The sequence below is a fragment of the Vulpes lagopus genome, chromosome 2, assembly GCF_018345385.1.
Source record: "Vulpes lagopus strain Blue_001 chromosome 2, ASM1834538v1, whole genome shotgun sequence".
NCBI classification, from domain to species: Eukaryota; Metazoa; Chordata; class Mammalia; order Carnivora; family Canidae; genus Vulpes; species Vulpes lagopus.
The window spans coordinates 146755574-146770886 of record NC_054825.1 but is presented as its reverse complement, the minus strand read 5'-3'; the positions used below and the strand labels follow the sequence as shown (position 1 = coordinate 146770886).

The window sequence follows — 15313 nt, the reverse complement described above, 5'->3', positions numbered from 1 at the left end:
TATTTATTTATTCATGAGAGATGCACTGAGAGAGGGGCAGGACATAAGCAGAGGGAAAAGCAGGCTCCATGCAGGGGAGTCTGATGCGGGACTTGATCCCAGGACCCCGGGATCATGACCTGAATCAAAGGCAGGTGCTCAACCACTGAGCCATCCAGGTGCCCCTGTGCATGCTTATTTAATAAATGAACACATCTGGTGAGGTGCATAATCATGAATGCGCAAGCATATCATAAGACACTTCAGACTTGGGGATCCCTGGGTGGCTCAGCGGTTTGGCACCTGCCTTTGGCCCAAGGTGCCATCCTGGAGTCCCGGGATCGAGTCCTGCATCGGGCTCCCGGCAGGGAGCCTGCTTCTCCTTCTGCCTGTGTCTCTGCCTCTCTTTCTCTCTCTGTGTGTCTATCATAAATAAATAAATAAATAAATAAATAAATAAATCTTTAAAAAAAAAAAAAAAGACACTTCAGACTGAGCCCAAAATAACCACCAGAAGGAACAAAATCACCTGTGTTGCCATTCTGACCACACCCGAACCGTGGTGGGAATGAGAAGTCTACCTGAGAGTCTACATATCTAGGGGCACCAGCTTCCAAAAAAGCAATCCAGAGGTCGCCTGCCAGAAGAACTGAAAGGAGACCCCAGGTACAGCTGCGAGCCCTCCCGTATTTATTCCTGCTCACTTGCTATGCACCTCTCCCTTGTCAACCTGGTACAACATGTTTATTTAAGAGATAATGTTGCCGTGGAGGAGTGCACAAGGCAATAAACAGCTTTTGCAGGCAATTAAATGCAGAAGTGGAATTGAGCTGCTGGTCAGTGAAACCAGCCATTCATCGTCAGTCTGTTCTAGTGTCACAAATGTTAGTCCTGTTTCACAACAGGACAGGAATATGTGATTGGGCCACAAATCTGCAGAGGCTGGAGGCAGACCCAGAGCAGTTACACCAGCTCTCAGCACGCAGGACATTAACACAGATGAGTCTCGGGAGCTGGGAGGCTGACCTACTACACTGCTCTATTTCTTTTAATAGGTTGGGCACTTAGTAGGTGCTCAATAATTATTTGTGGCGTGCATGATTTTATAGGGACACTTAACCAGAGGCCTCACTTTACAATAAAAAGTCATTGGTTTCTCTCTGCAAATAATTCCAAGCCCTCCCTACTAATCTCTTAGAAGACTAGCTTTAAAAACATTATGATGGGGGATGCCTGGATGGCTCAGGGGTTTAGCATCTCCCTTTGGCTCAGGCCGTGATCCCAGGGTCCTGGGATGGAGTCCCGTATCAGGTTTCCCACATACTTCTCCCTCTGCCTATATCTCTGCCTTTCTCTGTGTGTCTCATGAATAAATAAAATCTTTAAAAAAGATTATGATGATCTCCACTTCTGTCGGGTTTTTTTCTAGGAGTCAGAAAGGAGTGCTTTGTTGAGAAACAGGCATGCTGCCCCCCACAACACACACTGAAACATGGAGTGGCACGGGAAGGAAGATAACTCATAGAATGGTGACTTGCTCCAGCCAGGAGTGAGGAAGAAGTCAGCTTCTAGCATCAGTCAAGAAAGTAGCTGGAGGAGACGCTGCTGGAGATTCGGGCCCTCCAGGCTGAGCCAGCGTCGAACCAGGGGAAGGAGACCAGCCCAGGGCTCTCCGCATGCAGCTGTGGGACACAGAGGTGGGAAAACAGGAAAAGCAGGGGGCACCTGCAGGCTGCCTTCCCCCAGGAAGCTTCCACCAGGGGGCGCAGGGCATGGGTCCAAGAACGGAGGCAGCGCACCTTCCTGAAACCACAGGGCCAGAGCTTCGATGGTGGTTCCCTACACTCCTACCCTAACAACTTACCTTATTATTTTTTTAAAAAGATTTTATTTATTTATTCATGAGAGACACAAAGAGAGACAGAGATACAGGCAGAGGGAGAAGTAGGCTCCTCACAGGGAGCCTGATGCAGGACTCAATTCCAGGACACCCAGGTGTTCCCCTAACAATTTGTTTAAAAAGTGATGGGCAGGGGGATCCCTGGGTGGCGTAGCGGTTTGGCGCCTGCCTTTGGCCCAGGGCGCGATCCTGGAGACCTGGGATCGAGTCCCACATCGGGCTCCCTGCACGGAGCCTGCTTCTCCCTTGGCCTGTGTCTCTGCCTCTGCCTTTCTCTCTCTCTCTCTCTTTAGCTCATGAATAAATTTTTTTAAAAAAGTGAGTTGTCCAGTTCTTATTAATAGCAGGGACACTTACTAGTTTTACGTATTATTTGTAGGTGTTCATTATTAATACTTCTCTATCACATACACATCTTAAACATACGTTGCATCATTGTAATCTATTTCTGTTTTCAGTTTTCTATTTGCTAAGTGGAATACGTTCTTTCTTCCCCAACCCTGTAAAAATTATTCCACAGGGCTCCTGGGTGGCTCAGTAGGTGAAGCGTCTGCCTTTGGCTCAGGTCATGATCTCAGGGTCCTGGGATCGAGTCCAACATCGAGCTTCCTGTTCAGCGGGGAGTCTGTTTCTCCCCCTAGCCCTCCCCCCTACTCATGCTCTCTCTCTCACTCTCTCAAATAAATAAATAAAATCTTAAAAAAACTATTCCACATACAAACTTGGATATTCATATCACAGTCTTCCAATAGTAACTAAAATGGGCCTTATATATACTGTATCTCATTACAAAGGGGACTGAGATAACTAGAATACATATGAAAAGAAGGCTGAAAATCAGATAGATTTAAAAAAATAAAGATTAATGAAAAAATTCACCGCAGCCAACACTGGCACAGCCTTTGTTGGTGTACACAGAAGCTTCTGCGTGCAGTAATCACTTTACTTCACACGTATCCAGGCAACAGTTCTGTGAAGGTGGTACTATGCCCTCTTCACAGACCAAGACACAGAGACTCAAAGGCTATTTTGTATTTTGCTCAAAAAAAAAAAAAAACTGGATTACAAGTTAGAAGTCAATATGGATTTTCCCACACCAGACTCCATGTTTCCCTAAACCAATAGACCTAGTTTTTTGGCCAGGCTCTATCATCCACTAGCTGTGTATGCTGAGTGAATCCCTTTTGCTCCAGACCTCTGGAGCAGGATGGGGTGACTGGAATGAACAGGACCCACTGCAGCTCTGATCATCACTGGACTGACAGTCACCTGCCCTATTTGCAAACTGGCAGCTTGCACCTAGCGGGCTCTTGCATTTTTAATATTAGGAGTTTATTTCCAAGAAAACTAATTTTTGTGGGCATGACAACAAGGCTTTAAGTCAAACTTGTATATATATCTGGTTATAAGGTTAATCCACAGACCCTTTTACAGCCTCAGACTTAGAAGGGATGGAGAGGTCAAGTCCCCATATCTCAATTGTGAGGATCATTTTCTAGGTTACAGAAACATTGCAGGTTGCCTAAATATGCTTTACTGATAATCGCATTCAAGGAAATGTGTATGCAGACTCCAAAAGCAACTTTCTGATAGCAGGGAATGCAGCATATTTCGAACACTAACTGCCAAGACGACAGGAAAGCTTCAGAGGCCTCTCTCGCAGCCATCATGGGCACTGTTCTGGAAGTTTCTGCCTATTCCAACCTCCACGAGGGAAGACAGAAAATCAGATGAGGTTTCCAAGAAGATCCCCCAATGAAAAGCAAAGCACTTAGGCAGAAATTCTAAGCCCTAAAGAACTAAAGAGGGCGGCCTTAGTGTTCCTATTAATTGATGGTGGTTCCCAGGGCCCTGAGTTTATGGTAGATCCAGTGGTAACCCAACAGTGCTGAGAAACACTGTGGAGCCAGACAGAGAGATTCGAACTCCAGCCCTCCTGTTTGGTGACTGTGTGACCTTAGCTAAGTCAGCCCTCTGAGTCTCAATCCTCCACTGTAAATAGGAGACCACATGCTATGCTTCCTGGGGCTATGAGGAGGACTCACCGCTTAGGAAATGCTAGCTGTCATTCCTGGCGCTATTACTTACTAAGAGGAATGGACTTCCACTACAGTAGCAGAGAGGGATCTATTTCTGCAAAATAATTTGTTATGTGAGAATAGATTGCCAACGGCGACTGGAGAAGAAAAAAAAAAACTCTTAAGCCCAGCCTTCTGGGAAAACAAACTCATGTATTAAATGATGTCTTGGCACCTCTCCTGGGCGGCTAAGCAGGGACACCTCTCTGTAAGTGGTGTTGCCAGAGACAGTACAAACAGCATCCAAACTGCCGGTCCCCAAAGGACTAAGAAAGTTTGGGAAAGATTCTCCCTCCCACCTGCTGGACAGATGGTGCAGCAAAGGAGAGGGTGCAGGAACTTGCCCTCAAGGAACTCGCTCTTCACCCACAGCACCTGAGACATCTCTCCAAGATCAGGCAAGGAGGGTGGCTGAGAGAGCCTGTCTCCTCCGGGCTGTCCCTCAGAGGGAGGACTTGGTTAGAGACCTCCAAGGAAACCCACGACCTCTGCCATGCCCTTTCCACGCTTTCCAGGTGGAGTAAGAAACATTAGTGTGTCCAGCATCATAGGCCATCTGCCATCATACACCTGCTGAAAGATTCTGACAAAGTAGGAGGACATGTTCGACCCTACTGTAAAGCTGATCATGATCTTGCTGGCTTTCTTTCAGAAAACACTAAAGATTTTTTTCTCATCCTTTTTCTCATAAGCCAACAGGTTCACCTTCCTACTTTATTCTTAAACCCTGGAAGGAGCCGGAAAACCAGGATGCTTCAAAAGTAAGTCCTGCTTCCTGGGAATCTACAGGATGTGCATTTTTTTTGTTTTGTTTTTCGTTTTCAGAATTACAGGAGACTTCTTTCTCCTTTCAGAGAGGAGAGTCTCTGATAAAAATCAACCTAAAACCTACCCCCAATAATAATATCCAACTGGCACTTCGAGCGGCTTGTAGTGGTCCAGGCTGAAGATTCATAAATCACTGCAGTTCCTCTACAATCATGTTATTCTGAGTTCTCACACCCATATGCTTTAAAAGTCTCTTTTTAAAAAGTTTATGATTCTGGGGACGCCTGGATGGCTCAGTGGCTGAGTGTCTGCCTTCGGCTCAGATCATGATCCCGGGGTCCTGGGATCAAGTCCCACACCGGGCTCCCCGCAGAGAGCCTGCTTCTCCCTCTACCTATGATTCTGCCCCTCTCGGCATGTCTCATGGAGAAATAAATAAAATCTTTTTTAAAAAGTATGATTCTAAAAATAAAATGTATGGAAAACTTATGAAAACATGTAGCCCAGTAGATTAAGGCAAACAGAAAAAGTCTGATCCCTAAAGGTGGTGAGAGAATCCAAAAAGTGGGGTGGCTTGAATATTAGGAACATCCCCACACCTAAAAAATACAAAATAGAATAGAATTGCTCACAGGAAAATTTCAACTCTCTTTTTTTTTCTTTTAAAGTGGGTAATAGAAGGTCAAAGATTTGCCCTAAACCCCCAAATACATCTGTCCCCTTGTATTGGAGCTGAGCTGGCAAATGTACCCAAAGTAAGAATAGTTCTCCCATCTGACGGTCAGAAGGGGGCTTGGAGGTGGTGCATGCAATCACTCATGTGTCCACACTCCCGCAGCTTGGTGACCCAGCCTGGGAATGCTTTCAGCACTTCTATCTCCTACCCAACATACTCCATGATAGAAATGGTTAAATCTGAGGAAGCTTTACAGCTCTAGAAAAATGCTCCTTCCCTGACAATGCAAAATGCTTAGTTTTACCCCAGATGTTAATTTAAAAGCTCCTGATTGCACACTAAGAGTATGATTAAGGACCTTCATTCTCAGCTAAAAAAAAAAAAAAAAAACAACAACAAAAAAACAAAAACCCAATCTGGCAAAGAATGACAGTGACCTCATTCCTTTTCTTACCTTGCTTCCATGCAAACACACAGATGATGACACTTTGCCCTCCCAGGGTGCAAATTCATCACTAAGATTATTGCCACGCAGAAGGCTGCATCCAGAACGTTCTAAACTGCTCAAAGAAACTAGGAGTGAGCCTGGAGGTGATGAGACCTCGCACAGTGAGCCCTTGGTGAATCTGACTCCAGCCAGCTGGGTATTTATGCAAAATGAGAGTGAAAAATGAGAAAAGTAAAATTGCCAAAATGCAAACCCGTACATGCATCTTCCTTCACAGTTCCTGCAGCCAGCCTCTGGGGTCGCATGATATCAGGAAACAGTGAACTTTTTTTTTTTTTTACACCTTTGGCATAACGGGTACACACATGTGTGCTGCACTGGTGATATGTGTGTCCATGTGTGCTCCTGACCTATCCAGTCGCTCTGGATAACCTCTTACCTGCCACTGGTTTCCTGTCTGACCAGGCACGTAAGGTGCTGGGAGGCTCCGAAGGCTGTTCTTCACAGGGGACCCCCCGAGGGGGCTTCCCACGTCCCCAGAAGAGGAATCAGCAGCCAAGGCCATGGAGTACTGCGGGTAGTTGTACAGATTGTTGTAGTAAGGAAACAGAGAAGGCTGGTAAAAGCTGCTGTAGTAGGTGGAGTCAGAGACCAGGTCAGGTGTGTTCTCCACGTGCCCTCTGCTGGTGACGGCAGGAATATCCTGGATGACCATGCGTCCCTCTAGAAAGAAAAAAAAAAAGACCATATGGTGTTAATGTGGAGATCCACAAAACTTCAGCTCTAATGGCAACCTACGGCCTTCCTCATCTGCAAAGGGGCAGAGCAAGGCACTGAATTGAGCTGCTTCCTCCTAGGGCCAAAATAAAGGACCACCTTCTTTCTCTTTTTTTTTTTTTTTTTAAAGATTTTATTTATTTATTCATGAGACACAGAGAGACACAGGCAGAGGGAGAAGCAGGCTCCACGCAGGGAGCCCGACGTGGGACTCCATCCCAGGACTCCAGGACCATGCCCTGGGCCGAAGGCAGGCTCTAACACCGCTGAGCCACCCAGGGATCCCCCAAGGACCAGTTTCTAAGGCTGGTATAACTCACGACACAGCTGGCAGACCCTTGCTGGTGATTTTTACTGAGAATGACAAAAACATTAGTAACCTAAAGTTTGACCAGGTCTAACTTCTACCCAAGTAGTCCTAATGTTAAGAAATTAGAGATCAAATCTAGCTAATTTGGCCATCCGCATCATTTTTACAACAAAATTAATCGTACTTCACTTTAAATAACGTAATAGAAAAATCCCAGGGCCCTAACTATGGTAGTCACAAAGATATGTCAAAGAGCCAAAGCAAAAGGCTAGGAGTTTAAGCAAACATTGTTTCTTTCACTTCCTTCCACAGCTGATACTGTATCCTTTACAAGTCTGGACAATGGTATATACCGAGGGTAGACAAACTTCTTCTGTAAAAGGTCAGTTAGTCACCATTTCAGGCTGTGAACCATTCAACTGCAGAACGTCCAGGTCGCTGAGTGGTTGTGTTTCCAATAAAACTTTATTGACAAGCACAAGCAGTGGGCTGAAGCTGCCTGAAGGCTGTAATTTCTCAACCCTGGGTCTAGATTTTAAAACTGTCGATTCCAATAAACAAGCAGACTTCTCAGTCATCTCTCCAATGGACATCCATGAAACAATGTTCAAAGAGTAGGTCCAGGTACCTGAAATGGCTGCAAGGGTCAGGATGCCCCCTCCCAGGAAGTCTACCATCTAGGGTGAAACATGTGATGGGATTATAAATAGCAGCAAGGATTATCACATAACACTGGAAGACCCATATGTTTTATGGAAATCCAAAGGCTGGAAAGATGACCTGCATCCTAGAAAGGATCAGAGAGATCTCTGGGGTAAAACTGCACCCCAGCTGCACTTTCATGGAGGAGCAGAAAAGAGATGAAAAAAGCGAACAAGAGTGCTGATAGAAGGACAGCAAGGACAAAGCAATGGGAGCAGGAATGTAGTAGAGTTGGGAAGTGCTGGACAGGGAGGTGGGGTTGGAGAACTGGCTGGGGTGCGGGGAGGAGAGGCAGAGCTGGAGCAAGGGGTGGAGAAGCCTTCACCCAGCCCTCCTGACCCTGCAGGGTGTGGCAGGACCTGGGAGGATTTCAGGGTCATATCTGTGTTCTGGAGCGATTTACCTGGTGGCAATCTTAGGACAAGCGAAGACACAGCAGGCCTGCAACCAGGACTGAGGAGCCTATGCCATGGACGGGGAGACGTAACTCAATAGAACTGGAGGGGCTGGCAGGACATCAGAAGGAGGAGGCAGGAGGAGGCAGGGAGGCAGATGGAGGGGGGTGGAGGGAAAAGCCTGGTGCCAAAGGAGAGGGAGGCCTGTGTTCTGCTGAATGGTGGAGACCTGGGAGGCCTATGAAGGCTACAAGCAAGGGTGAGAAAGCACGCTTCTGGCAGAGGAGGGGCGGACAGTGGAGACCCAGGAGCCCAGAAGGTTCTGGCTGCCTCTGGGGAGATGAGGAGGGAGTTGTAACAAAAGAGTGTGTTCTGGGAGAAGAGAAGGGAGCCTGGGTGCAGCCCGAGGAGAGAACAATATGTCACACAGGCCACCGCTGATGTGGATCCTGGAGCGGCCGGGGATGCCTTGTCAATCGCTGCTAAGAGATCAAGCAAATCCATTCTGCAAAAGACCAGCTGAGGACCAGGTCTTCAGGACCATGTGGCTTTTTCTAGTGGAAGGAGCTGCAACTTGCCAGAGATCAAGGAGGAAATAGCAGATGAGCCTCCAGAACAGCCAAGAACCTTCTCCTGGCTGGAATGTAGATACAGCAGGCAGGCCCGTGCCGCGGGGCTCACATGTGCATCCCTGTACCCAGCACACTGCTGGACACCCAGCAGTCAGCATCTGCAGCAGGGACCCCCATGCCGTAATGGTTTTCCAAGTAGCCAGGCATCGAAATAAATGTGAGGAAGACACAGAAGCTCCAAGGAGTAAGAAGGTGTTATTTCACTTTTAAACCACAGAGAAGGGTTGAGCATATGTAAGCCTGGAGAAGCCAGTGGACAGAAATTCTGCAGTCGACACGTGGCCCAGAGCAGGTGCTCAGAGTGTCGGCTGGCTGAATGTGGAAGGAGAAAGAAAAAAAATATAAAAATACACAAAAATATTTAAAAACATAAAATGGGGACAAGCTCCAGAAAGTATTTTCACGGCCTCATTTTTTTTTTTTTAAAGATTTTATTTATTTGAGAGAGGGAGCACAAGTCAGGGACCAGCAGACTCCCCACTGAGCAGGGAGTCCGACTCCCGACTCAGGTCTCCATCCCAGGACCCTGAGATCACAACCTGAGCCAAAGGCAGACACTTTTCTTTTCTTTCTTCTCTCCTTTTCCTAGATAATGAGATGAGAAATTCCAACTCCACTATTCTACACTGCACCCGGAGAAGGCACACATGCATTCTCTCCTCCTGAACTTCCCTACTTTTTCTTATTTTAAACACCAATTTCATGGCATTAACAGGTGGTTTTCAGTAGCTAATTCTTTTGTGTTTAATATTGTGTCTTCACTGTTTTCCTGATTTCCAAATTTTGCAAAAATGCCAAATTATATAGATGTTTAAATCAGAAAAGGAACAAATGACATATGCTTTAAATTTTTTTAATTTGAATTCCATTTAGTTAAAATACAGTGTATTATTAGTTTCAGGGGTAGAATTTAGTGATTCATTAGTTGCATAAACACCCAGTGCTCATGAAATCATGCGTCCTCCTTAATGCTCGTCACCCAGGAACCCCAACCCCCTATTCACCTCCCCTCAAGTGACTCTCAGCTTGTTTTCTAGAATTAAGAGTCTTTTACAGTTTGCCTCCTTCTGTTTTTATCTTATTTTTCCTTGCCTTCCCCCATGTCCATCTATTTTGTTTCTTAAATCCCATATGCGTGAGATCATATATAATTATCTTTCTCTGCTGACTTATCTTGCTTATTAGTGTAGCACCCTCAAGTTCTATCCACGCTGTGGCAAATGGTAAGATTTCATTCTTTTTGATGGGTGAGTAATATTCTATTGTGTGTATATACCACATCTTATTTATTTATGTATTTATTTATTCATGAGAGACACAGAGAGAGAGGCAGAAACATAGGCAGAGGGAGAAGCTCCTCCCTGTGGGGAACCTGATGCAGGACTCAATCACATAGGACCCAGGACCCTGGGATCATGACCTGAGCTGAAGGCAGATGCTCAACCACTGAGCCACCCAGGCATCCCTACACCACATTTTCTTTATCCATTCATCTGTCAATGGACATCTGGGCTCTTTTCATAATTTGTGGACTACTGTGGACACTGCTGCCATAAACACTGGGGTGCAGGTGTCCCTTCGAATCACTAGGTTTATATCTTTTTGGTAAATACCTAGTAGTGCAACTGCTGGGTCGTAAGGTAGTTTTATTTTTAACTTTCTGAGAAACCTCCATACTGTTTTCCAGAGTGGCTGCAGTTTGCATTCTCACCAACAGTGTAGAAGGATTCCCCTTTCTCTGCATCCTTGCCAACATCTGTTGTTTCCGGAGTTGTTCATTTTACCCATTCTGACTGGAGTGAGGTGGTATCTCATTGTGGTCTTGATTTGTATTTCCCCTATGCTGAGTGATGTTGAACATTTTTTCATGTTGGCTGTTGGCCATTTGTATGTCTTCTCTGAAGAAATGTCTGTTCATTTCTGGTGCCCTTTTCTTGACTGTTTTTTCAGTGTTGAGTTTGATAAGTTCTCCATAGATTTTGATACTAGCTCTTTATCAGATAGGCCGTAAATGACATATTCTTAACCGCTCGGTCACCAGCATTGGTGGGACATCCATATACAATCTCACAGACACTCAGAAAGGCATTTTTCATGCTCATCCCTAACCCTGCAGTGGGAAAAAGTGGATACCCCTCACGACCTGCCCATTAAAAGCAATGTTTTCAATAAAGAAAAAAAAATACATTAGTAGGTAAAGAGTTAAACAGAAGCCCAAGGACACCAGCACTCTAAGATTAGGATAAAGGTTCATGAATTCCTGCATCACAACCCTAGTCAGAACCTTTTATCAGGTCTCAGTTTTATCCAGCAACAAAATGAAGTCTGTAATAATTCTCAAGGTAACAAGAGGATGGCTTGAACAAATGGCACAGTGAGCCTCAAATGAAATGCTGTATCAGGTCAGAGCAAGATTTGTTTTGCTACAGCAGACTGTAATTAGCTAATGATGCCATGGCTTTCCCACTTACCCATATTTTATTTCTCTCAAATTATACTGAGCTTTTAAGAATAAATTAAGATATACGTTGGAAAAGTTTTATTTCATACCAGTATTTAAATAAGAAAAATCATTTGAGCTCTTTAAGAAGAGATGCCTAAATATTTCTAATCCTAAAATGTTTAAGCACTCTCAAAAAAATGACATTGTAGGGGATTCCCTGGGTGGCTCAGCGGTTTAGCACCTGCCTTTGGCCCAGGGTGCAATCCTGGAGTCCCGGGATCCAGTCCCACGTCAGGCTCCTGGCATGGAGCCTGCTTTTCCCTCCTCCTGTGTCTCTGCCTCTCTCTCTCTCTCTCTCTCTCTAATGAATAAATAAATAAACAAATCTAAAAAAAAATGACATTGTAGGGGTGCCTGGGTGGCTCAGTCACTCAGGCGTCCAATTCTTTACTTCGGCCCATGTCATGATCTCAGGGTTGTGAGATCGAGCCTTGTGCTGGGCATGGAGCCTGCTTAAGATTCTTTCTCTTTCCCTCCCCAACCTCTCCACCCCCCTTTTAAAGAAAAAAAGAAAAAGCGACATTTTATAAAAGTCTAGGGACATGTGGAACTATCAAACACTGTATTTTATAAATCACACATTTCATTTTCAAGTTCACATCAAAACTCTTGGTCAATGTTAAAAACAGCTTTATGACTCCCAGCCTTTATGTGCATGCTATGTGTACATGGGAATTTCCCAAGGTTGAAATAAACATCCATCAAACGGCAGGTGTCTGATCCAGAGGTACTCAGAGTGTGGTCCTTCCATCCGCAGCTTCAGCACTACCTGGGAACTTGCAGAAATGCACACTCTCAGACCCCACCACAGACCCTGTGAATCAGAAATATTGAGGGGCTGGGCCCAGCAGTCTTGAGCTTTAACAAAGCCCTCAGAAGGCTCCAACGCACTCAAAGATTGAGAATCACTGGTCTACTTTAAAGATTCAAAGCAACTGCTCCATAAGTTATTCCTAAAAACATGACCCCCTGACTGCATTAATGGGACACTCCTGACCGGCTATCAAACAAGCGCATGCAAATAAATACCACTTCTACCAAAATCACCATAAAGCTCAGATCATAGGCTGTGTGTTTACTGCTGCCAAACGGTTCTTCTCCTCAAGGCCTACACCCAGGCTTTCTGCATTTATTCTAACCACAAAGGCTTAGTATTTGAGCACTGATTCCCTTTGGAAAAACTTTAATATTCTACACAGGGCTTCTGGAGAAGCAAGAGAAGCAAGAGGAGCGGGTAATATAAAAATTATTTATTCTTGACCTTAAATTGTATTTTTGTATTTATATTTGATTCATTCATTGCTTATCCTAGGACTATGTCCAAAGCTTCGCTTTAGTTGTAAAAGGCACAAAGAAATATTCAAAATGTTTCATTTGTTTCTTCTTAAAACTGTGCCAGCTATCTGGCAGCCCGGGTTGCTCAGCAGTTTAGCGCCGCCTTCAGCCGAGGGCCTGATCCTGGAGACTCGGGATCGAGTCCCGTGTGGGGCTCCCTGTATGGAGCCTGCTTCTCCCTCTGCCTGTGTCTCTGCCTCTCTCTCTCTCTCTCTCTCTCTCTCTCTCTCTCTCTCTGTCTCTCATGAATAAATAAATAAAATCTTAAAAAAAAAAAAAAACTGTGCCATCTAGGGTGCCTGAGTGGCTTAGTTGGTTACGCATCTGCCTTCAGCTCAGGTCATGATCTAAGAGTCCTGGGGTGGAGTCCTGCATCCAGCTTCCAGCTAAGCGAGGAGTCTGCTTCTCCCTCTCCCCCTGCTCACTCTTCCCCACCAGTCATGCTCTCTCTCTCACTCTTGCCCGCTGTCTCTCTCTCTCTCAAATATATATATTTTTTAAAGTGTGCTATCTACTTAGGAAAACAGGTACAGACTGAGAAACATACAAAGCATTCAACTCACTGCCACAATGGCAGTACAGGTGGATGTTATTACCATCAGCAAAAGTGGAGCCAGGAGCTAGAATGGAGGTGACTTAGACATGATGGCATGGGGACACACTCAAGAGAATGATAGCAACAGTGTCATGAAGGAAGAGAAACACAAGTAGTATTGCAGGGACCATGACCCGATGAGCCTGGCTGGAGTACAGATTTCACCTCAAGGGCCCAGAGATGCTGACAATGGGAGGTTATATTGGCTCAAATTGTGGAAGGCCTTGAATATGGATGCCAACCAAGGACTTCTGGTTTCTTCTCAAGCTACAGGGAATCAATGAAGGTGTTCAGAGTGAGGGAGTAACATAAAGATGTTTTAGGAAAATTGATCTAAGCACAAAAGACACATCTAGGAGAAATAAAGAGGCAGGAAAATAGGCTACACCAGAACAGTATATTCTGTATATGCATATATGGTCTGTAGGCTAGCATATATTAGGCTCTTCAGTTTTTTTTAAATTTTTAAAAATTTATTTATGATAGGCACACAGTGAGAGAGAGAGAGGCAGAGACACAGGCGGAGGGAGAAGCAGGCTCCATGTACCGGGAGCCTGATGTGGGATTCGATCCCGGGTCTCCAGGATCGCGCCCTGGGTCAAAGGCAGGCGCCAAACCGCTGTGCCACCCAGGGATCCCTGTTAGGTTCTTCCAATACTCTAGGCCTGGAGAGGTAATTACGAGCTTGTACAGGCAGGCTGCAGTAATGGAGGAAAAAAAGAACTGCATGGAAATCACTGGCACATCTGTGTTGTGGGCATTCCCCTCAAACACCCAGGTTACACTGCTGACAGTTGGCACCCAAGACCCAGGGAAGCCACCCCGCTCCCCTATTAGACCTTAGTTCAACTGCTGAGCGATCATGTGACACTCAAGCCTGAGAAGGAACACACTGCTCCCAGGCTGAGAAAGATTAAGAACAGAAGCAGAACACGCCACCTTTCCAATCTCTGCTATGGCATAATTCCCAAAAGAGTAACTAGAGACGTTCTGTTGAACACAGGGACTTGGCCAAAGCTGGTAAGTTAGGCCAAGTGTCACTACTAATTGGCAATAAACCCAAAGGTAAGATTTACAATTCCTAAACCACAGGATATGTAAACTAACCATACACAATTTGAAATGTACATGTATATATATATATATATTTGAAAAGTGGTTCCCCATGTACAAACTCTTCATAGGCTATTCCTAACCCTTTTCTGAGTCATAGGGGGAAAAATGTAAATATTGACAGCTGGCTCTGCAAACCTGAGCTAAACGCCATGATTTCCTCCTGCCCACCCCCAGGCCTGACACACACTGTGACAGGGACATTTTAGCTGCATGGCCAGGACGATGAAGCACAAAGACAGCGGAAACATCTTAATGAGTTTGCTGAAAATTCCTTTTTTTTGTTGTTTTTTTGAGTTTGCTGAAAATTCTTAAGCTGGGTCTCACTGTTTCATCTTCTAGAATAAACATGGGCCAAGATGACTTAAGAAAGATATTAGTGGGGTACCTGAGTGGCTCAGTGGTTGAGCATCTGCCTTCAGCTCAGGTCGTGATCCTGGGGTCCTGGGATCGAGTCCCACATTGGGCTCCCCATAGGGAGCCTGCTTCTCCCTCTGCCTGTGTCTCCTCATGAATAAATAAATACAATCTTAAAAAAGAATGTTATTAGTAATAACAGAAAACACAACAACATGTGTTTTCCCGGGAGAATGTAGTGTTCTTAATCAGTGGTCCTTGTACAAACTGCCAACCTCTGGGTCCTCTGCCAAAGATGCCAGTGGAAGGATGGTGTCAGACGTCTTAAGTGCTGGTATTTATTACTGGTACAGTTATTAATTTGTGCTGGAAGAAAGAAAGGTCAGCCAGCCTGGGCTCAACAACTAAGAAAGCAAGGAGGAACTAGAAGAGTATGTGTCTGGAAAAATGACCAGCAGCATTCATCTGATGGAGGCCTATGGACTTGATCCCCTTCTGTTTCAGTGCTCATGTCTGTGGCTCTACACCTTTACCTTCCACACGTCCAGGTCTTTGATAAGGCTTCCCAATCCCTCTGCTACTTTCTTTGCACTAACATATGCAGCGTGAAATATGATTCACTTCTTCCTGAGAGATCGATACCCACACATGATAAATACCCATATTGATCTTGCAGTGTTATATGCTCGTCTCCGGGCATGTGGCATATTAATAGTAGTTAACCAGTAATTCATTTGAAGGTAGG

General features: G+C 45.1%; 1 protein-coding gene across 1 annotated transcript in view; it reads right to left on the bottom strand.

The window, feature by feature from the left end:
- DMRT1 (doublesex and mab-3 related transcription factor 1) overlaps positions 1–15313 on the bottom strand; it is a 112804-nt gene that overhangs the window by 61600 nt on the left and 35891 nt on the right. The window contains exon 3 of the mRNA XM_041746506.1: positions 6289–6572. Coding sequence (XP_041602440.1) covers positions 6289–6572 — 284 coding nt within the window. The remainder of the gene's footprint in view (positions 1–6288; positions 6573–15313) is intronic.